This window comes from Cnephaeus nilssonii, assembly GCF_951640355.1.
Source record: "Cnephaeus nilssonii genome assembly, chromosome: 9".
NCBI lineage: Eukaryota > Metazoa > Chordata > Mammalia > Chiroptera > Vespertilionidae > Cnephaeus > Cnephaeus nilssonii.
Genome location: NC_137080.1, coordinates 6586559 through 6609229, shown reverse-complemented (window position 1 = coordinate 6609229; position 22671 = coordinate 6586559). Strand labels below are relative to the sequence as shown.

Here is a 22671-nt window from a genome sequence, read left to right as displayed (position 1 = left end):
GAGGTAGACAAAAGCCGACATAAATGCCAAGGTTGATTTTTCTATTCAGCTGAGTCGAAGGCAGAAACATTTCGCGGTGATCTGTTGGGTTCTCAGAAGAGTCGATGCAATTCAGTTCTTTACCTCTTTTGTTGAGTACTACTTTCTCAGCAGACTGCACACCTGTAATGTAGGCCACGAATGAAAACGTTTGTTTAGGCCTAAAAGCGACACATCGTTTGCCAGCTTAGTTTTCTAACGGTGAGCTTTCCATCCGAGGCAGTCATGGGGAGGGTTGAGCTCCTGAGCTTGTCCCCATGCAGCTCTCACACATCGCAGTCTGACGTAGGGGCTGTGCTGACCCTGACCGGGTGCCCGCTGAGCTCCCGGAGGAAGCCGGGCGAGCCCCGCAGGGACCGAGCGCAGTGTCTTTATCCAGGAGGCACAGGGTGTAATTTTTATACTTGATTACAACCATAGAGGATTTCCAATTGAAATCGCGGCATGGTTACCAAAAATGAATGAAAAACACGAATGAGAAGTTGTTAGGCTAGCATTAATTATAAAGCAAGTTCATTAGGCCATTTTTGGAATAAAAAAATCAGACTGTGAGATTTGGGACTCAGTAAGGTATCCAGTGCTTTCTGCTCCTCTCTCGAGGCTTCACTCCAATTTCAAATGCCACGAAATCGACTGCTGGCGTATAAAAGTGAGTGTCATAAAACAGAAGTTATGACGGAACTAATTAATTGTTGGCTCCGTGAGGGCCGTCCTTCAGCTTCCCCGGCTGCGTGATAGGCCCCCGTGTTCCCCTAGCACACACGCGTGTCCCCTCTCTGGATTCATTATTCTCGAGGGACGCATTCCCTGCCTGTTATTTCTCTATGTGTTTTATCATCACACAAAGTCACTGCCATCATAGCACCTTGGTACTTGTAGGAATGAGTTTCTATGGAGACCAGCAAACACAGTAAATTTACCCTTTTTTAAATAGTAAGGGTCAAGTAGGTCAATTACGCTTGTTGCCCCCCTCTCCCCGCAAGGAAGCAGAATAAAGCAGCGGTCCTGCATTCAGGTAGGATGACGTGACTCATCCTAGGGGGCCATCCTGCTCTTCTCACCTCGATGACTTGCCTAAGGAGCGCGTGCGTGTCTGTGGGTGCAGACGGCTTAGTGCTCCGAGCGTGGCGGTGCTGGTCCCCGCCGCTCTTCCCGCAGGTCCCCGTGCAGCTGCGGGCCGCATCCTCGGTCCCTCCCTCCCTGGGCGGTGCTTCCCCTGCAGCCCGGGCAGAGCCGCTGACCACTCGCGGGGTTCCCCACCAGACTGTGCGCTCTGTGGGGGTGAATCATCCTCCCCAGAGCGCACGCCGCCCTCCTGCCCGGCGGAGACTGGCCCCTGCTGTTCCGTGGCCATGGGCTTGGGCGGAAACCGGGCAGCCACAGCGGCCTGCTTCCCCAAACCCTCTGCTCCCCGGGGTGGCTTGTTTTCTTCTGAAGCAGTTGCCTAGCTGGTGAGGGAAGGGAAGTACCTGTGAGTGAACAGCTCCGAGGGAAGTCTGTCCAGTTTGAAGGTTAGGGGAAAGGGAAGTCAGGGGTGGGTAGATGGGAAAATGAAAGATAAACAGAGAAATAAGGGCGAGTCTCTCATTTGTGCATAATATCGCGATTACGTGAGAGGCCTGTCGACACCAAGAGGGGGGTTGTGGTGACAAGCTGGCAGGCAGACCTGGGTTCGGGTCCTGGCTTGACCTTTCCAGGTTGTGCGACTTTGAGGGCAGCCCTTGAGCAGAGAGGTCTGAGCGTGGGTGAATGCACCCCAGCAGCCTGTCCCCTGCTGGGACGGTTCTTCAGGTGGCCCCTGGAATTGAGCCCCATTTGATGTTAACCGGAGCTCACTCACACTGGTCCGAACCGGAGCATTTTCTGAACACGTCTGTGCCAAGTATGTGAGGATTAAATGAGATAATATGTGTTAAGTTTTCGGTAAAGTGCTTGTGTGTTGCTATTCTCTGAATCAAGAGTTATTTGCCCCAAACTTCCAATACTGTCCTCCTGCATGTGCTCGGGAGGCAGCCACTTGACTTGTTAGCTCACATCTTGTTCACCAGGACACTGTCCCATCGGCATGTGGAGGGCACGGAGGAGCAAAGACCTTCCAGCAGTCACCAGCTTTGCTATGATACTCCCATGATGCTCTGTGAAGAGGGGCTTTGCTGTGATGCTCCCATGATGCTCTGTGAAGAGGGGCTTTGCAATGATAACTCCCATGATGCTCTGTGAAGAGTGGCTTTGCTGTGATATTCCCATGATGCTCTGTGAAGAAGGGCTTTGCTATGATATTCCCATGATGCTCTGTGTAGAAGGGCTTTGCTATGATATTCCCATGATGCTCTGTGAAGGGGGCTTTACTGTGATATTTCCATGATGCTCTGTGAAGAGGGGCTTTGCTGTGATGCTCTGTGAAGAGTGGCTTGCTGTGATATTCCCATGATGCTCTGTGAAGAGGGGTTTTGCTGTGATGCTCCCATGATGCTCTGTGAAGAGTGGCTTTGCTATGATGCTCCCATGATGCTCTGTGAAGAGGGGCTTTGCTGTGATGCTCCCATGATGCTCTGTGAAGAGTGGCTTGCTGTGATGCTCCCATGATGCTCTGTGAAGAGTGGCTTTGCTGTGATGCTCCCATGATGCTCTGTGAAGAGTGGCTTTGCTGTGATGCTCCCATGATGCTCTGTGAAGAGTGGCTTTGCTGTGATATTCCCATGATGCTCTGTGAAGAGTGGCTTTGCTATGATATTCCCATGATGCTCTGTGAAGAGTGGCTTGCTGTGATATTCCCATGATGCTCTGTGAAGAGTGGCTTGCTGTGATATTCCCATGATGCTCTGTGAAGAGGGGCTTTGCTATGATACTCCCATTTTGCTCTGTGAAGGGCGGAACAGACAAGAAATACACAGGGGATTGACGAGAGTTCAATATTAGGTTCCTTTGTTTCCTTAGACATGAACGCCCCTTTGATTCTCGTGTTCCAGGGTTTGAAGTTCTGTCTTTGTGATGCACCGTAGAAAGAGAGGAAATGTCCGTGGGCTGTCTCTGACTTGAGCGGAAACATCATCTGTAAAGACTTCTTATAGAGAGAATTAATTTTGCCACTGGAATTCCCCCAAGAGCCCGGTGTTATTTTTAAGCCAACAAAGCGGCCATTGAGGGGATCGGCGCGCCAGCCCTGTTCATACTGGGCTCCTGTTAATGATGTTTTTGTGATTTAAGCAGGAAAATCCCTTCTCTAATACATGCCATCGGTTGAAAAATTCCAACAGCTTTTAAGAGTTTCATCGGGCATGCAGTTCCTGAACAAAGTCTTTATGTGAGCACCGAACTTGCTGTGGCATTAATGTATTTTCCGTCTATCAACAGCTATTAATCCTGCATTGTTAAGGGCGGGGGTTTACTTAACAGGAGACAAACTAGAAAAGGCCTCTGTGTTCCTTCTGCCATTTAGACACCATCAGCCCAGCAGATGCGTACCAGATGATGAAGGTAATTACAGCCTGGGGTTCTTTTTTTAATCCCTCACCCCACTTTGAATCACTCCCTTTCCAAATTGAGGTCTGGGTAGTGTGGAGTCTCCAGCTACCAGAAGCCACTTAGATGCAAATTTGCTCTTTGGAATGAATTGCCCCCGCGAATGTATGTGTCCGTTATACACCTTTGCACCAGGGGAAGAATTATAGAGCCGGCTCTGATGTGGCCAACCCCCTTATTTCCTGTTTATGAGAGCGATGGCACTTCGCCGCCCATCCCCGGGTGTAGGATGACTAACAACACCGAGCTCAGAGAATATGCTGCTTGTGTGTAAAGCTGCTCTTACTGGGTCTGTCTGGCTGACACCCCGGAGGCCCAGATGTAAAAACATATTAGAGTTCCTAAAGATGGCTGGTGTATTTAAAAATCTTTTTAAAAATCTGGTTGGGAAATACTGGTTTTACCAGAACACAGAGGACTGGGGCCTCAAAATTCTGAGTTTCTTAGAGTTTTCACTCTCATCCATGGACGTGAGCATGTGGTCTTCTGTTTGCAGGGGAGGGAATGACGGTCCTGGGACCCCGATTCCCTTATAAAACGTAGTCTTGTTGGGGCATTCGGTTTCCTTTTTCTCATTCGCATTCATTTATTTATTCACTTGATTAATTTAACAAAACACACAATTACATGTTGTTAAATGTTGCAGGCACATGAAGGTGAAGTAGACATTTTCTCCACCTTTATAGTGAGTGGGAACAGTGAAACACTTGTAAATAATCGTTCATGATTCGCAAACAATACTTGGCAATACAAAGAAGAAAAGGTCCCGCCTAGAGGCAGCATTCCACGGATTTTCCTGTTGATTTCGAGCAACAGGGGCCAGCAGAGAGCTGTGGGAATCAGAGAAGTTTCTGGAAGAGACAAGTTCAGAGCCAGAGCATCTGACCTGAGCTGCAGGTGCCCAGGGGATAGATCGGGACGCCTGTGGCGGGAGCTCGACCTGGGACACAGGCCGGAAGCAGAGGTCACCTGGCCTGTGTGTGGAGGGAAAATGGGAATCAGAACACAGAGAATTTCATGGCCGCTGACGTGTGGCGAGGTGCTCCCAGGAGGAGACTGTGCCCTGCGTTCAGCTCTGCTGCTCCACTGCAGCCTCACCGCTTTGGGACTTGGAGCCTTGTCGTTTTTCATGACCGGAAGTACCTTGTACAATAAATCCTCAGATACATGTTTGGGGGAAAGAAGGAATGACTGCAGGTGGCCTATCAAATCCAAGTGAACCTCAGCATCGTGAAGCCATGTCTGCGAACAGTGTGGTCCTCACAGGTCACCTGTAGGTGTCGCAGGCCCTGGTGGCCTGTGGTAGGGGCAGCTGGTGGCGAGAGACACCCTGTAGCAAAGAAGATGTGGAATGTGGGAGCTGAGGGAGAAGCTGATAAATCAAGTTTGCCAGCACTTGGAGTAAAAACTAGTCCTATATTACCTCTCCTCTATTACAGGCAAATGCATCTTTCAGGTAAGACTTGCCAGAATGTTGCTGAAGAACAACACTGGATGAAATTTCTACTGGATAGGTCGCTTTTAATAGCCATTCGAGAATGTAGGACAAGCATGTCAAACGTATGGCCTGCGGGCCGCAAGCCTCGTTTATTTGGCCCGCATTAGCCTTTGAGTTTGACATGCTTAGTGTAGGACGACTAGGTCAAATGTAGTCCGCTGTGCGTGCAGAGTGAGCGGGGTCCCTGCGAAGTGGCTGTTCTGTGGAGCTGTGACAGCTGTTGGAAAAAGAATACTTTATAGCCTGTTACCTGAAAGGAAAAAAAAGATAGGACTATTCCTGCGGACGCTACGAGTATTTTAATTGCCCTTTCAGACCGTTTTATTCTTTTTTAATATTACACCAGAACTCAACAAGTGCTCGCTCGGCCCTTCAAGGTTAGGTGCAACGTGGAATCCGAAACACGATTGGTGGACTTTTCTGGGTTCCGTTGAAATCCACTGGCCTGCCTTGCACTTTGGATGGATCTTTTTTCTCACGTGTGACTTTGCAGCCTGCAATGGGCAGTGTTGACTTGGGAGCCAGCAGGTCACAAGGTCGCGCGGAGTAGAGATGGGCAGGTTGCAGCTGCGGAAGGGGCACCCGTGGTTGCCAGGGAGAATGAGGCAGTGCCGGAGGGGAGGACGGGCCAGGTGGACGTCCGGAGGCAAAGCTTTCCAGGCAGAGGGCACAGTGACAGGTGCCCTGAGACGGAGACGCACGTGGCAAGTTGAAGGCCCAGCAAATCGTCCAGGGGCCTGGAGAGGAGACCCGGAGGACCGGTGAGGGGCGAGCAGGGAGGGCTTTATAGGTGAAAAGTCTGACGTTTCCTGAGGACCAGGAGGGCCATCCCGTGCGTGTGAGCAGAGCAGTGGCAGGAGCTGACCAGTGTTTTGAAAGCGCGGCCGTTGAGAACAGACTGCAGGAGGCCAGGGGTGGGACAAGGTGTTTGCAGTGCGGATCCGGGCGAGAGGCGATGCTGGCTTTGCTCTGGGTGGAGGCAGCGCCTTCAGGACTTGCTCAGAGGTCGGTGTGGGTGTGAGGAAGCAGGAGGCAAGGGCGGCTTCCTGGTTTGGCTGAGCAACCGGAGGATGGAGTTGCCTTCTACAAGGGGAGGCTGTCCGGGGGCAGCGCTGCGGGGGACCAGGACTTCGTTCTGGAACACCGTGTTAAGCTTCTCTCTGAATAATGAATATTCCACCTGCTTCCAAAATGGTTTTAAAATGGCTTATACTGAAAGCCGTCCACAAAATCCATCAAAATTAACAACGTAAAGGGAAAGAGGGGGGACCTGAATGACAAATTGCCTATTCTAAAGATTTCCACTAAGTGTAAGGCGAAAACATGCTTGTTTATAGGAGAAATCAATCATGTTTAAAACACAAGTACAGCAAATCAATTGCTCTCATTTCAGACCTTTCAGTTATGATTTGTTGCATCTTATACATTTATTTCTGATCCTACAGGGCTCAGCTCTGATTAGCCATTTATAAATTGTCCATTCCCACATAAAGCCTTTTATCTGTTACCCATTTTTGCTTTTGGGCCATTAACGTCTTTCACATGTTATGGGAGAAAATGACAAAGTTCAAATGATCCAATTTTGTTACTTGTTAGTAGCTCTGGGCAAACGTATTTGGAAAGAGACATTGGAAATTGCTAGCGAAATGATTTTGTGTCTTCCTCAAGGAGCCCTGACGGCTGCCCCTGGAGGGTGGGTGACGCTGGACCACGTGGCGCAGTTCATAGAATGCCCTTCCAAGTCTCCCAACGGGCTTCCTCCGGGACCTGGAATTCCCAGGGAAGCACTGGGAAGCATCTAAACAGAAGGACATGCTGTTTGCAACTTCCCTACACTTGTCTTTCCAGTTCTGGTTCTTGTGGATCTAATTCCGACTCACGTTTCCGATGACAAATTGGCACCTCCCGCTTCTGAGAAGTTTGGGCATCCTTGCATAGTAGCATTAGCAAAATTATTGCTATTTCATAAAAAAAGACTGAGGAAGAATAGGGGGCCAGCGATGTTGATAAGAGGCCTAGGTTTCATAAGCTTCATACCCATGACCTGTAAATGCCTGGGGTCAGGTGAGCCCCAGCCAGCGAGTGACACCATGTGGATGGTCTTTGATCTTCAACAGGTCAATATGTGGTCACTGCGGAGGAGGAAGAGAAGATTAAGAGGTGTCAGGTGTGTTTAAAAGATGAGGTGTAAGTAGAAATTTCATAATTTGCTTAGATCTCTGGGAATCGAAGTCTTCACAGAACCTATGAACTCAATTTCCGTACCTCGCTGTTAGGACTGCATTCCAGAAGTAGGGCTGCCTGCATGTCACCTTGGGGTGATCATGAGTACTTCCTCTTTCGAACTAAAAATATTTTGTTTGTGCACCGGATAATGAAGTTAAGACTCAGTGCCTGGGAGTATCACTCTGTGTGTTTGTCGTAATTGATCTACTAGGTTGAAAATCCCTTGAAAAGCAGGGACTTGAGGAATACAAAGGTGCATAAGACACAGCAGCTGACACAGTTCTTGGCGAATTGCAGGCAAGTCACTCAAATATCGACTGAATGGAGGGAAGGTTGTTAGGCGTCTCTTAACTGGATGTTAAGGTGATGATCCTGAGAAGGGGTTGGGGGGGATAAAAAGAATCCTTGGAGCTTCCCAGATCCCTTCTTTATAACTCTGGCTGTAAGGGAATTGTGCTGAGACTTGCATACCTGTGGGGACGCTGGGTGGCCCCTGACTCTGCTGGGTTGAGAACCATAGACCCAGCCCCGGTGTCTGGCTGTGTCCTGGGAGAATACGGAGCCCAGTTCACGTCCCTCGTCCGTGTTGCTCTGCAGCTTTCATGGCTGATCGGTGCCCATGGCACGGGATATTGTGGCCGCTAAACCCACACGATAACTATGAAAGAGCAGTAATTTCTGTATCACCAGCATAGGGCAGCGCTGATGGGAGATGGGTGTTGAGTTCTGTTTGCTGAGTTGTGACGTAATGAAAATGTGTGTGGATCTGGAGGAAGGCGACCTGGATTCTGGGCCTCATGCTTGACCTTGAACAAGTTCCTTGAACTTCTATTTCCTTAACTCTTAAAATGAAGGATTGGGCAAGACAGTTAAGCATTTTTTTCTTTCTCTCAAGTTTAGTTTTAATGCTAGAGGCCTGGTGCATGAAATTTGTGCACGGGGGGGGGGGGAATCCCCTCAGCCCAGCCTGCACCCTCTCCAATCTGGGACCCCTTGGGGGGATGTCCGACTGCCGGTTTAGGCCTGGACATCTCTCTCACAATCCGGGACCACTGGCTCCTAACTGCTCACCTGCCTGCCTGTCTGATTGCCCCTAACTGCCCCCCTGCTGGCCTGATCACCTCCAACTGCCCCCCCTGCCAGTCTATTCACCCCCAACTGCCCCCTCCACCTGCATGGTCGCCCCCAACTGCCCCCACTGCGGGCCTGGTCGCCCCACGCAGCCTGTTGTTCAGTCGTTTGGTCGCCCCTCACTCACTCCCCTGCCGGCCCAGTTGCCCCACGCAGCCTGTTCGGTCATCTGTTCAGTTGCAATGGTCGCTTAGGCTTTTATATATATAGATGATTAAGGCAACAATTTAATGGCTGTAGGGATGTGTATTTCTTACAAAAGTCTGTGAAGGGAAAAAACAGCAGTGGAGGGAGCTTTCCGTTTTGTGACAAATCTCCTGGCCTCTTTAAATAGAACCAGATCTTGACTGCCCTGGAGTTAGTTAGTTAAGGCTTCGTAATAGTAGCAGGCTGTGTCAAACCTAACGATCACAGCGAGCCTTAAAACCACGAATTACCCCTCCACCACCCTGATGGGCGGAGGTGTAATCATCACTTGACTTTCACAGCTGGGTAAACCGAGGCACGTGAAGCTGCTAGTCACTTGGACAAGGTCGTGGTGGTTGTAGATGGGGCGAGAACTGTGTCTTCTTGTTTTTCCCTCCACGTAGGGGAACATGTCTGGATTTTAACCACTTTTTTTTTTCTTTTAAAAAGTTCTGTATTAACACACCTAGAGTAAAATCCAATGATAATGTTCTCTGCAGTGAAACAGATTCAGGCGTAACTAGATCGGTGAAGGCCCAGTCTTACCTGGGTTCCTATAGGGGGCTGGGATGCTAGCAGAAACTGCGGCCTCGTGATCATGGGGGGTTTTCTCTGTTCGGGGAGACGTCAGGTGTTTAGTAATAGTTTCACTATCTTTGTTTGAGTGCCTTTTTAAATCATTCACACAGACTTTCGTTAACCTTGAGGGAACGTGACCATATATTTTGTGTCATTTGGTCCTTTGGAACATACTGGTGGTGGAGTTTCACTGTAACTCTCATTTCTCTCCTGTAAAATCTACATTAACATTCTTATCTTTAAAAAAACACCTGAGGATAATTCACATACCATTAAATTCATTAAAGTGTACAATTCAATGGGTTTTAGTATATTCACAAAGTTGAGAAACCATCACCACTATCTAATTCCAGAACATTTCATCACCTCAAAAAGAAACTCGGTACTCATCAGCAGTCACCCCGAATCCCCCCAACCCCCGGTCTCTGACAACCGCTACTCTCCTGTCTGTTCCTGTGGATGCGCCCAATCTGGATATTTCATCTGTGGATATGGAACCACACAATATAATCTTTTGCGTCTGGCTTCTTTCTTTCTTTTATACATATAATATATGTATGTTATTTCAGAGAGGAAGGGAGAGTGGAGGGAGAGAGAAACATCAATGATGAGAGAATCATTGATTGGCTGCTTACTGGGGATCCAGTTTGCAACACAGGCATGTGCCCTGACCCAGAATCGAACCAGTGACCTTCTGGACATGGGTTGACACTCAACCACTGAGCTACACTGGCCGGGGTGGCTTCTTTCATTTCGCTTAAAGTTTTCTGGGTTCATCAGTGTGGTAGCATGAGTCGGTACTGAATATTCTATTTGACCTTTTTAAACCCCACAGGACAATGGCACTTCCTGAAAGCAGGTGTTACTCAAGTTTTCTTTCTCCTACAGCATAGAAATCATGTGCACTTTTTTTTAGGTTTCTTCTCAGGGTCTTTGAATAGAACTCCAACTCCAAGTAGTTTGTAAGGGTTTTGAACTTAAACTTGACTCGATTAACGTTCTCTAAGTGTCTGAAATACAGTGGTGTCTGTCACATGCCCCTGATTGTAATTAAGTGTGGCGTCTGGGTGGTCCTCCCAGCTGTGGTGGGAATCAGCTCTGGTAGAATCGAAACTTTGGCTGTAGATCCCTTTTACCATTGACCTTGTAGGTTTCATCAGGGACCCTGATGACTCCTCCTTTCTGTGGGCTAAGCGCGTGCCTCTGTCACAGGCATAGCCCAGCTAGCCAAGGAGAACGGGGCCTCAGCCATTCCCTTCTCCCCTCTTCTGAGAAGGCCTCTTCCTCCCAGAGGTGGTAATTCACATGGAGGTGGCCTGCAGCATGTTCCCACCCTGAAATCACCTGCCATATTCCTGTGCCTCTGAGCATCCTCGAGGGTATTTAGCACAAGATAATTGAATCAAATCGTGGCAGCCTGCTATCAAGAAACATTTACTATGGTACTTAACTTCTCTCTGTTTATCACCAGAGATATTGCCTTGTCAAAAACATCACCGATTGGCTGTGACCTCAGGTTCAGTGGACATGGAAGATTTATGAAATTTACATTTTCCTGGCATGGTATTTATGCTAGGATGGAATTAGTTCTCAGCAAGCTTTAACAATGACATTCAAGCTGCCCCCTTGAATTTCTTTGACACAAGAGAAATACACAATAAAGAAATGTCGATCCCAGTTATCTTCAGAAATGTAGGTTAACTTTTATGTCAGAAGCACTTACTATGAGGGTGGTCTCTTTGTGAATGGTATAGTTTTGGAATTGACTAGCTTTCGAATGAAGTCAACTCCAAGTTATTTTTTCCCCTCTTGCCGAATAGTCCATCTGTTTCTATTATTTCCTTTAATTGGTGGTATTTTCATTTTGTCTCACTGACTGGTGAAGAGTAATATTTGCCTGGATGACAGAGCACAGCAAGTGTGATTAATGAAAGATCTTACACACCACTGCATTTTTTTAAAAAAGAAAAAGCATGAGAAAAATTTAGGGCAATCTGAGTTAATTAAAACTAATTATTGTTATACAAAGTTTGCAAATTTTAATTTAAAAGTCGGGCCATTTATAGCTCTTCTGTGCAAATGAACTCATTGCTCATTGTGCTCTTGGCACCATGATAAACTGCCTTGTGAGGATTTTATAATAGTGGGTGAAACTTGGAGAACGGAAAAAATCGTCATTTTGCACCTACAAAATGCTGAACCCTTAACACTGGCACCTTTGATTTACCAAAATCATTACCTTTCCTTACAACTGTTGAAATTGCTTTTCATTCACTTTTCTTTTTGTGTTGCTGTTATTGCTTTTAGTGAAGTTATGCATGGAGGTAGATTATATTAAAACGAATTGTACTTCAGGACAGTAAAGGTATTTAGTATCAAAGAGGGGGCTTTGGATCCCACTGGGTATTAGTGTGCTGCACGCATGCTCTGAAGCACGAAAAGCATCGCTTAAAAATCATTTCCATCCTCACTGTCGTCTTTTTACGTCAAAGGAATCCTCAGTCCTGTCAGAGTAGAAAAAGTCCACAAGCTGAGTTTCCCTGACGCTGTGACTACTGTCATCGATTTCCCACAAAGTCTTATCGGACCGCAGAGGGAAAAACAAATGTTCTTTCAGCTTCTTGTTTTGGGCCTTCTCGAGAGATTTTTTAGCTCAGTTCCTCTTATCGTTGCTGTCTGTGAGTCCCCAGGAGTCATTCTGGGACGTTGGTAGGGGTTCCTGACCTTCTTTCTGGGGACCAGCTGCCTGTGCTCCGCAGGTCAGCTCCCTCCTTGTGACCCAGCCGCCTGGTGTGTCCCAGCAGCCAGCTGGGTGGTGTCTGGGGCGTGGGAAGAGCTTGCTGCTTCTCCATGGCTTCCTGGTGTGGAGGAGGAGGCAGCCAAAGAGACTGGGATCGAAGGGTCGCATCAGCAGGATGAGGCAGACATCGGCGCTGCCTGCGGAGCGGAATGAGAGCCCAGGAGTGAGCAGCAGGCAGGAGGCCAGCAGGCACCCCGCGCCCTCTCCCTCTCCCAGGCCCCACCCTGTGCCACCCTGCCCCAGACTTCCCCCTCGTGCACGTCCCAGCGGCCCCTCCAGCTGGTGCTCCTGTGCCGTGCCATGGGGGGTGGTGAGTGGGGAGCCCACACTCCTGTGCGCACCCGGGCCAGGCTGGCTTTGGAAGAGATGGAGATGTAAACTCGGAATGCCTGTGATGAGCAGTGTGGGCGAGGCAACCTTAACGTCAGCATTTCCCGGTGTTCCTATTTTTAAGTTGAAACCCAGGATGTTACTTGAACACCGGTTTTGCCCTTTAGCTGTAAAGGAATTGGGGCTGCAGGCTGCCTGGCGGCGAGGGACAGGAGTGGGCGCGCGAGTGATAGAGCAGGAAGGCGCTGCATTGTGGGGCGTCTCATACCTGAAGCCTCGTGCTTCCTGGGGCGCTGCAGGGCGCGCAGGGGTGCGGGAGACAGCCACCTTCCCGGGCAGACTCTCCAAAAAGTGGTTTTTGGTTAAAGGAGAAAGATGCCTGCGCCTGGTTTCACCTGGTGGTGGGGGAGGGGGGAGGAGAGGAGTGGGGTGCTCAGTACCCTCTGAGGAGAGAATAATTGAACAACTTGGTCCAAATGGAGGCGCCAAGCTGCTGAGCAGAAGCTCTTGCTGGACCCCAAATTGTTCCCTTCCCCAGGAATAAGATGAGAAAGACAAAGGGTGTCGTTCCTAGTATACACAGATGTCTTGACTTGATTTTGTAGTTTTTTCATTATTTACAGTCAGGCTGGCTAAAGACTCCTGGAGCCAGCTTGGACGTCTGTTGTGTGGCGTGATCTTGGGCTGGGTGGGAAGCGTGTGCTTACTGTGACCTGCGGATCAAGCGCCCTGACCCGTGTCCCAGGCAGCCCGCCGCGCCAGGAGGCTCCCGAGGTGGAGGCGGTGTTTGGGCCGGGAGGGAGGCTCTGTTTACCCGCCTTCCCCGCTGGCGCCTGGGCTGTGGGTGGCGTGGGGTGGGGGCTGCACACAGGACAGGATGTCGGGCCTGTGTAAGGCAGCTTGCTACATGAGCATTCCATGGCGACCGGCCACTTCTGTTGAAAGACATTGCTGTTCTCCCAGAACTTGCTTTGTTCTCATTTCTCCCCGGGAGAGAGTGCTGAGGACACCCCTCCTCGCGGGGCAGAGGTCCTGGTGAACTCCGAGGCTCCGGGAACTGGGGGGCAGAGGTCCTGGTGAACTCCGAGGCTCTGGGAACTGGGATCCACAGCCCTGAGCTTGGCCGTGGGTGCACTGCTGGTGGGTTGGAAAAGGAGTCGGTCACCAGGGAGACGGGTTATGCCCAGATGCCCTCAGCCTCCATGGCAGTGGGTGGTGGAACCACCTAGAGCTGCCGCCTCCTCTCGGGTCCCAGAGCCTCCAGCCTCCCGGGGAGGTGGTTCCTGCGATGCATCCTGTCCAGCTGAGCCTCAGAGAGGACCCACAGGGCCCCCGAAGGCCATGGGGGAGCCCCAGGGACTCCCAGTGAAGCCCTCCCTCCTGGGTGGGCCGGGTTTTGACAGGAAGGTCATCAGGTGTCTGTTACTTGGTAAACATATCGCCTTTGTAAGCCGTCAAAAGGGGGTTTTCAGCATTTAGGTTCCAAAGACTCAGAATTCACAAGGCACCTGCTTTGGACATCACCATGTGGTTTCCCCCGAGCACCATCTAGTTGTGCAGGCTCCCAGCTCCTTGTGCCTGAGGCATCGGTGAGACCCTCAGGTCTCCGTAGTCTTTGTTTGGCCACCTCTCAGTACACAGCTGACAGGTAGCAGGCGCTGTAGAGATCTCCACCAGTCAGTGCAGCCGTGTGCGCCTGCTTCCTGTGCTTGGGAAGCTCCTTGGAAATGCCGGAGCTTTAGGTTACAAGGCGCAGGCAGCAGCAGTGCAGGTTCGATGCTGTCACTTGGTCGTGTGCTCTGCATGTGCGGACCAGTATCCCTATCCGTGAGCTCCACCAACCTCCTCGGGCTCCCACGGCTTCTGAAGTTCTCCCACGGGCCATTGTCCCTGCCTTCAGCAGGCTGAAGAGTTGGCCAATGTCTTCTCAGCCTTGATCAACTCAGACATTGGTATGAAATTGGTCACTTCCTGTTGTGGCTGACTGGGATCCAACACCACCTGGTTTCAGCTACTTGAGGGGACAGTCTCCCCAATACAAGAGTTAGAATGATAATCTACGTCACATTTTGATAGAGGCATGCCTTTCCGTCTTTCTAGAATGCGTTATTTTGAGAACCACTGGGAAGAGTTGTTGAGGTGGCATGTGTGTAGAGTTGTAGGTTGGAAAACCGCATGCTCTACTTAACCTTTTATACTATGTCTTAACCCTCCCCTGGATGTTAACAAAGTTTTCTCTTCCTCTCGGGACTTTCAATTTAGGATGAAGTTGTGTTGATGCCAGAAAAAGAAGAATTATACTTGCAAATGAGCAGGTTGTGGGTTGTAATAAGAATCTGTGATATTGCATCCTTGGTGTTCCAAGACATCCCTGGCAATTTGCCCTCAGCCAAAAATAGGCAAGTGCCAACCATGGTCACTGCTGTTTTATTTTTGGTCCAAATAAATGATGTAGGACCAGAGTCTAGTGAAGTACAGTTTGCACACAAATGATGGGAGTGACAAGGTGTTCAAGCCATAGTTTGGGTTGGTCACTGGTCTCCTTTGACCAAAACAGACAAATGTCGCTTCTTCAGTTAGTGCTGTTTCAGACCAGCTATGTGCGAATTGTAACTTCCCTGTCATAAAGACTGCTGTGGTCTGCCTTCTAGGTTGTTCGTTGTTTTTTTCTTTCCTTCTTTTGCTGTCTGAGCCTTTAGGCCAGTCATGGCTATTCCATGCATGTGGCCAAACTCACAGATGTGTTTGTCACTTTCTGACAGATTTCAGCAACGTCCCCGACATCACCACTGGCCTGAAGAGGAGTCAGACGGATGGCACGCTGGACCAGGCTTCCCACAGGGAGAAGATGGAGCAGACGTTCAGGGTAAGACGCTGGCCCAGATCTCACACAAGGACCCCGAGGTGGGAAAAGGAAGATGGAGTTACCTCATCCTTAGGTCCAGCAGTCGTCACAAACATTATCCCTAAAGAAAATAGTTCCCATATTTATTTGAAATGAAGTACTAACAGGAAACATTGCCTGTAGCCAGACCTACCTTCATGCTTCTGGGAGGGTCCCACAGAGCCGCCAACGTGGCCATCCCTATGTTTCCTGTCATGTTAAATTACTATTCTGTTCTTTCCTACCTTTTTTTTGGGGGGGGGGTGGGAGGGAAGATCAATTATATTTTGAATGTTGTCATTTTGTTGTGGTAAAATATATGATGTCAAATGAACCACGTCCAGCACCGTCAGTGGTGAACCTAAGGGGTGGTGGTGAAGGATTAAAGAAAACAGACAAGAGAATATAGCAGGGGCCAGGTGGGACAGTGTTCTCAGATGGAGAGACAGAGCCTGCAAGTGGAGTCTTTATTTTATAGTCAGATCCCACGAGGCAAAGCAAGGGCATGGTCAAGATGTTTACAATGTTCTCGCGAGTTTCAAATCTACTTAATTGCATGCACCTGAGAACTCCATCAAGTTTTGTTTTGGCAGCACTTGCTGCACCTCCCGCAGCCTACATCATTCAGCTACCTGGGACCACAGGTTCGGACCATAAGGTCAAGCTTACAACCATAGCCTTTGGCTATAATTGTGCTGGGGGGGTGGTTTGCCCTCCAAGCTGGGACCTGCACATGGCTTTGCCACTAGAGGACCATGCCCTCTCATTAGTCCAAGGCTTGAACCTGTCCAAATGCTGTAGCCACTCTCCACAGTACAATTTGCCATCTTAGCAATTTGTTAGTGTTCACTACAGTGATGTTAGTACATTCACAATATTGTGCAACTGTTACCATTTCCATAACTTTTTCATCATGACAGACAAGCTTTTTACCCATTAGACCAGTGATGGGCAACCTTTTGAGCTTGGTGTGTCAAACTTCGCCAAAAAACTGAGCATAACTCGGGTAGTGTGTCACTTTGAGGAAAAAACATTATTTCGCAAACGTTTCATCCTCGGCATGCGGCCGCCTCAGCGGCCGCGTGTCATCAGAAATGGCTACGTGTGTCAGTGCTGACACGCATGTCATAGGTTCGCCATCACTGCATTAGACAATGCCTCCACATTCAACCCAGCCCCCCAGCCCCTGGTAACCTCTGTATCCTTTCTGTCCCATTTGCCTATTCTGGGTGCCTCATTTTTGAGTGATCATACGACATTTGTCCTTTTGTTTCTGGATTATTTCACTTAGCATAATGCTTTCAAGGTTCATTCAGGTGTAGTGTCAGAACTTCCCGACTTTTTATGGCTGAATAATATTCCATTGTATGAATATACTGCACATGTTTATCCATTCACCTGTTGGTGGGCATCTGGGTTGTTTCCACCATTTGGCTGTTGTGAGTAATGCTTTGATGAACATTGGCATACAAGTACCTGTTTGAATTTGTGTATTCGGTTCTTCTGGGTATGTTTCTAGGAGCGGAATTGCAGGTCATATGGTAATTCCATCTTTATCCTTTGCAGGATTAGCCCCGCAGTTTTCCACAGTGCCACACCATTATTTTCCATTTCCACCAGCAAAGTACCAGCATCCAGGTTCTCTGCACCCACACTTGTTATATTCAATGCTTTTCCTACATTTTTAACCCTTTGCACTCGCTTGCTTTTTTCTCGATTCCTTTATTCTAATGCTAACCGTGTCAAGTCACACTCGACATCCGAGTGCAAAAGGTTAACTGTTCTTAGCTGTCCTTTCAGAAATGGTCTGATTGACACAATCACTTTTAATGCACAGTCTAGTTTTAACTGAATTTGAAATTATACCTGCATTACATTCCTTGCTTTTGTCTTAAATGCAAAATAAGAATGGAGGAAATATAAGCAATGGCAGCTATTTAAATAAAACTTATAGTAGGACCACAACACAGTTGGGTTTAGACTAGCACTACCAGGAGCCCGTCCCTTGGTGAGTGGCCATGTGGCACACTCTGGTGCCTGGTGACAGTCACTGTAAGAAGGTGGCCCAGGTTAGAGCCCGGCGGCCTCTCCTTTGCCCAGCCAGTCCCTTTCTTCTCACCTGTACGCACCCCCCATTTCCCTGTCCACCTCTAACCACCCCCCCCCCCCGCCCCTTCCCAATTCCTCATACAAAGCAAATACTCAGCTGCCTTCACTGGTCTGGTCGTGCCCCCAGGACGCAGTCTCTTTTGCTAAACTGAAATCATCAGCGTTTTTAGTCTTACTACTCTGTTCTGTCTCTGGTGAGTTATTCACTTTTGGAAACCCAGTATTGTAGCTTGTACTCATCTCTTTTCTGTTTGGAGATAATAGACACTAGAGCATCAAACAGATGTGTTTTGATTGCTTTGTTTTAAATATTTTATAAAAAGCAAATACTTCTGAAACACTCAGAAGCTGGTCTGTCTCTTTAAGGTTAGTGTGCCTGTGGGCCCGCACAATGGGGCAGCCTGGGGGAATCACGTAACACTGTAGCAACAGTGACCTCCTCTCTGTTTTCATCGGTGCAAGTTATACATTAAAATTCGTGAGAAAAATATTAAATTCTCTCCAAATTTTACTTGAAGATTCAATAAAATAAATATGCAAATTACCATGTGAAGGCCGTTTCCAGCTCTTCTTCGCAATATCTATCTACTACTTCACAATATTTATCATAACGAAACAAAACTGTTACAAAATGAACATTGGAGCATCCCTTAGAAATTGAGAAGAGGAGCGAAGGCTGCGGTTGAGCTTGAAACGGGGGCCATCTGAGCTTTAATTTTCGTTGTTAAAATGGCTCAAAGAGGAAGCAAGTAAATACCAAAGAACATCCTAAAAAAAAAAACAATGAAAGGGACTATTAGCATGTTAGGCTTTCTCTGTCACATCCCTCTCACGTCTAGAGGAGTTCCCTCACCTTTTCAAATTTGAAGATACCTGTCAATCTAAACCAGTGCATTTCAGTGCATTAGACAAATCCTAGTGACACGCCAGGCAGTCACTCAGCTCTCACGTTCCTGGTTCCTTAGGGAAAAAGAGGGAGTGGTCATCCTAAGTAACAAGTATGATGGATAATAGGGAAAGACCATTTTGAATTGTATTGAATTCTGATTTATTTTTATTTATTTACTAGAGGCCTGGTGCACGAATTCGTGCACCAGTGGGGGTCCTTTGGCCTGGCCTGTGGGACCGGGCTGAAACTGGCTCTCTGACATCCCCCAAAGGATCCCAGATTGCGAGAGGGCGCAGGCCAGGCCGAGGGACGCCACTGGTGTATGATTGGGGCTGGGGAGGGACGCAGGAGGTTGGCCAGTCGGGGAGGGACCGCGGGATGGCTCCAGGGTGTGTCAGCCCATCAGTACCGATGGGCTGGACCCCAGCAGCCAGTTAACCTACCAGTCGGAGCGTCTGCCCCCTGGTGGTCAGTGTATGTCATAGCAACTGGTCAACCGGTTGACTGTCTGCCCCGTGGTGGTCAGTGCAAATCATAGCGAGCAGTTGAGCGGCCTTAGCATATCATTAGCATATTGTGCTTTGATTGGTTGAACAGATGGCAGGATGACCAGACACTTAGCATATTAGGCTTTTATTATATAGGATTTTATTTTTTTTTTAACATCCTATAACATCAGGTTATATCTAAAAGCAGTCCTTTTCTGTTTTCCAAATGGCGATTTGGGAGTTTTGTCCTGCGTGCCCGGTGTGTGCTGGGCGTGGGTCTTTCTGGGTTGCACTGGCGCTGCCTCATGATGGTCTCACGATGCCCACAGGAGGTGGTCACCCCGCAGAAAGACCTGCCTCTGTGTCCCCGGCTCCCCACTCTGGCCCATCAGACCTACTCAGGGGTCATTAACTTCTTTTCGGATTAGGCCCTGCTTGGACCGGGGCTGTTTGGGATATTTGACTAACAAAAATCTAGACTTGAGAATAAGGAAGCATTTCCCTTGAAAATCACAGGCAGCCTGGCTGGATGGCTACAGCTGTGAGCGGGGCTTTTGACAGTCACACAATGTCTGCAAATGGTTCCTAATTGATTGCCTCCTTTCTCCGAGGGCACCTATTACTGTCACGGCTCTGTGTGCTCCCCATCAACCTCTCCTGTGTGGGGGAGGCGGTTTTCTCCCAGTGTCGTTAGCAATCAGCTTGCACTCCTGTTTGGAGTCTGAAAGGAATAAACAGTTTCTTTTTTCGGCGAGGGGGTTGAACGAGTTTCTGGTTCGTTTCTGAAAACTTGGGGCGTGTGCAGCAGCCCCCACAGAAATGCTGTTCTCTGCTCTCCGAGCTGGCTGCAGCGATGTGGCCCTGGCTTCTGTCACCTCCACCTGTGCCCTCAGCTCGGGCCCTCCCGGAGCGGGCAGGCTCACGGCATTAGCGGGGAGCCCCAGAGGCGGGGGTGCGCCTCCCACAGCCCTGGCACCGCCTGGGAGGAAGAGCATGGTGGCGCTAGGACGTCCTTGAGACTGTGACTTGGAAGAACATTTGGGTTGTGTTTTTTTTTCATTGCCTGGGGATGAGAGTGAGAGAGAACGCGTGGAGAACTGAGAACGCGTGTCTTACTCACTTCCCAGCAGCAGGCTGGAGAGGTAGTCATTTCTCCCCGAGGGAGCAGGTGGCTGAACTTGCCCTGTTGATGCCCGGCGGGTAAGTGAACGAGGGTGCGCGTTGGGACCCCGGGGGGGGGGGGGGTGTGCTTGCATGGGGTGTTCTTTCCTGGGTCTGGAAAGTTGATTTACTCTACAATGTCTGAAGACTGTGATGCAGCTGAGGAGGTGAGCCTTTCTTTCCAGAAGGGTTTGTGACAGTGACCCGTAAGCGCGGTAGATTTGTAAGGATGAGAGAGAGAGTTTCTTTGGCTCCTAGTGGTTCTGTGGGGCCATCAACCTTCCTTTCCTCATTCCGAGGAGGCACGGCTCTTTAAATTGATCTGGGAACTCTCTCTGTCCTCTTAAAATATGAAGATACAGAAAATCCCGGGGACATTTCAAATACCGGCTCTGTAGAATACGTTGGACAAGAGAGAGGAATAATCAGGGGGCTGTAAGCGATTTTAGGCTTTTTGTAAAATTTCCTGGGAGCGCAGCACACAGTCTCATTGGGCTTGATGCCGTGAAAGAAAAGCCACGAACGTGAGGCCGTTTTCCCACCAGGTAAGCAGCGTTTTTCCTGAGTTCCGCCCGATGAAACATTTTTCAGCTTTTCAGAGGGGTTTTATGTAAGCGCCCCGTGTGGCTTTGGCAGTGAGTATTTTCGTAGTTTGTAGGCGTGTGTTGATGGAACAGAGCGCATCGGGAATCTGGAGATGCTCAGCGTGCTCACTGCGTGCTGTGCTCTTTGCAACTGAGCCAGGCTGAAGGTGTATTTTGCCCCGATTACTTTTCCAAGGAGAATAAAGGGACATGCCCTCGTGGTTATGTTGTGGTGCAAAGCGCAAGCATAACTTGCGTTTAATAGTTAATGCCGGCTCACCCACTTAGCTTAACCTTTGGCGGGTTTCTGTTTCACGTGAATTGCTTTTAAGAGCTCAGGTAACTAAGGAGCTAAAGAGAAAGAAAAAGATTATTGGGCATTGCTCCCTCCAGCATTCTCGAGTTAACCCATCTTTCTTACCTTCCTCTGAGTCTCCTGCATTTTTTCAAGCTCTGTTTGGCTGTAAGATGGTTTTGTTAAGATATAATTTACTTATAATATTGGCCTTTCTACGTGGCTGCTACACTCACCATGGCATCTTTAAACGCACGTTGTCTGACATAATCCCCAGGTGATTGAACTGAGAGAGCATCCTCAGAGCAAACCCATTGTCCTTGGAAAACGACCTGAGGTCTGATGCCCTCCGGCCGTGAGAACCATTTTCGGGGGCTTAATTGCAGGCAGCCTTTGCTTGTAGGCACTGGGATCATGAGAAGGACTCTTGACCTGCTGGTTGGAAACCTGAATCCATATTCTGGTCCACCAGCTGTTCCCCTGTGTGACTTGGGACAAGGTCCCCAACTCTTCTAAGCTTTTGCATCCTCATCGATAAGTAAAAATAGCAATGCCACCAACCCCGTGTGGTTCAGAGGATCGGGGATGACTAGAAGCACAAAAATAAGGGCTTATTGGGCTAAAAGCCCCCCTTCCCCATGTGCCTCACATAGACACGTGTCTGAACGCTTTCCCCTCTGCTCTCCGGGGCTTGCTGCCGCCCTCTCAGCTGCCTAACTAGTCTTTGTTGTTGTTGTTGTTAGTCCTCATCTGAGGATTTTTCCCATTGATTTTTAAGAGAGGGGAAGGGAGGGGGAGAGACAGAGAGAGAAACATCGCTGTGAGAGAGACATCGGTTGGGCACACGTCCCAGCTGGGGCCAGGGATTTAGCCTGCAACTGAGGTACGTGCCCTTGACCGGAATCAAACCCGGGACCCTTCAGTCCACAGGCCGACGCTCGAGCCACTGAGCCAAACCGGCCAGGGCACCTACTAGTCTTCTGGAGGTTAGTGTCCGTGGGCAGGCCCTGCTGAGCTGTCCCGAGAGATGAAAACGAACTGGAAGCCAAGGGCCTTGGCCACGGAGTCCTCCTAGCTCGGTGTCGTCTGCCCGCCTTCCTTCGGGCGCAGGTTCCCAGCCGCGCTCTGAATCGCTGGCCTCGGGTGCAGGGCTGCTCCAGGGGCCTCGGGGGAGGTGTGCGCTGGCTCTGCGTGCCCCTTCGCAGGAGAGGGCTGGGCGGCTGCGCTGCTGGGGCGGCGGAGACGGTTGCCGGGTCTTGCAGACTTTCTGCCTTCGGACCAGAGGCGTCCCGTCAGGACCTCGGCAGGCGCCAGGGACGCGGGCTGCATCCCAGCTGAGCTGTTGCTCCCGAGTGCGTTGTTCTTTTCTGGCCCCGCGGGTCCCTTTGGAGGGACGGGGTGCAGGGCTGGGACGCGGCCAGTGCCCGGCTTCGTTCGCATTGGTGCCTGAAAGGCCATCTGATCTTCGTGGCCAGTGGGTTCGTTTTTAATTTCCCATTTTCTTAGCTGCGGGGGGTTAGTCCTGCTCTTCCTGGATCCTCTGGGCTGACGTGTGGGGAGCTGCCAGCTCTGCCGGGTGTGGCCGGAGGGGACCTGGCCACAGTGGAGCACAGAGTCCTGTCTCTCTGGTGCTAAGGACCACTTACGTCTGCCAGTCAGCAGGTGGAATGAGAAAGGACTAGAAGCACAAATATAAGGGCTTATTAGGCCAAAGGTCCCCCCTGCCCCATGTGTCTCACATACACAGGTGTCTGAACGCTTTCCCCTCTGCTCACTGGGCATGCCGCCGCCCCCAGTGCCCGTGAGAACAAGAAGGAAGGAGAGAACAGCAGCTCCCAGTGCAGGTGTGGGGAGGCCCAGCTGTGAGCTTGGGGTGAACCCGGAGGCGAGCACCCTGGGCCAGCAGCGTGGGAAGGGAGAGCGTGTCCGGGGGAAGGAGGATGGACAGCA

General features: G+C 49.6%; 1 protein-coding gene across 5 annotated transcripts in view; it reads left to right on the top strand.

Annotated features, from left to right (window-relative positions):
• TIAM2 (TIAM Rac1 associated GEF 2) overlaps window positions 1-22671 on the top strand; it is a 161201-nt gene that overhangs the window by 112850 nt on the left and 25680 nt on the right. For all 5 annotated transcript variants that reach the window (XM_079779697.1, XM_079779696.1, XM_079779698.1 and 2 more), the window contains one exon: window positions 15074-15177. In XM_079779697.1, the coding sequence (XP_079635823.1) occupies window positions 15074-15177 (104 nt within the window). The remainder of the gene's footprint in view (window positions 1-15073; window positions 15178-22671) is intronic.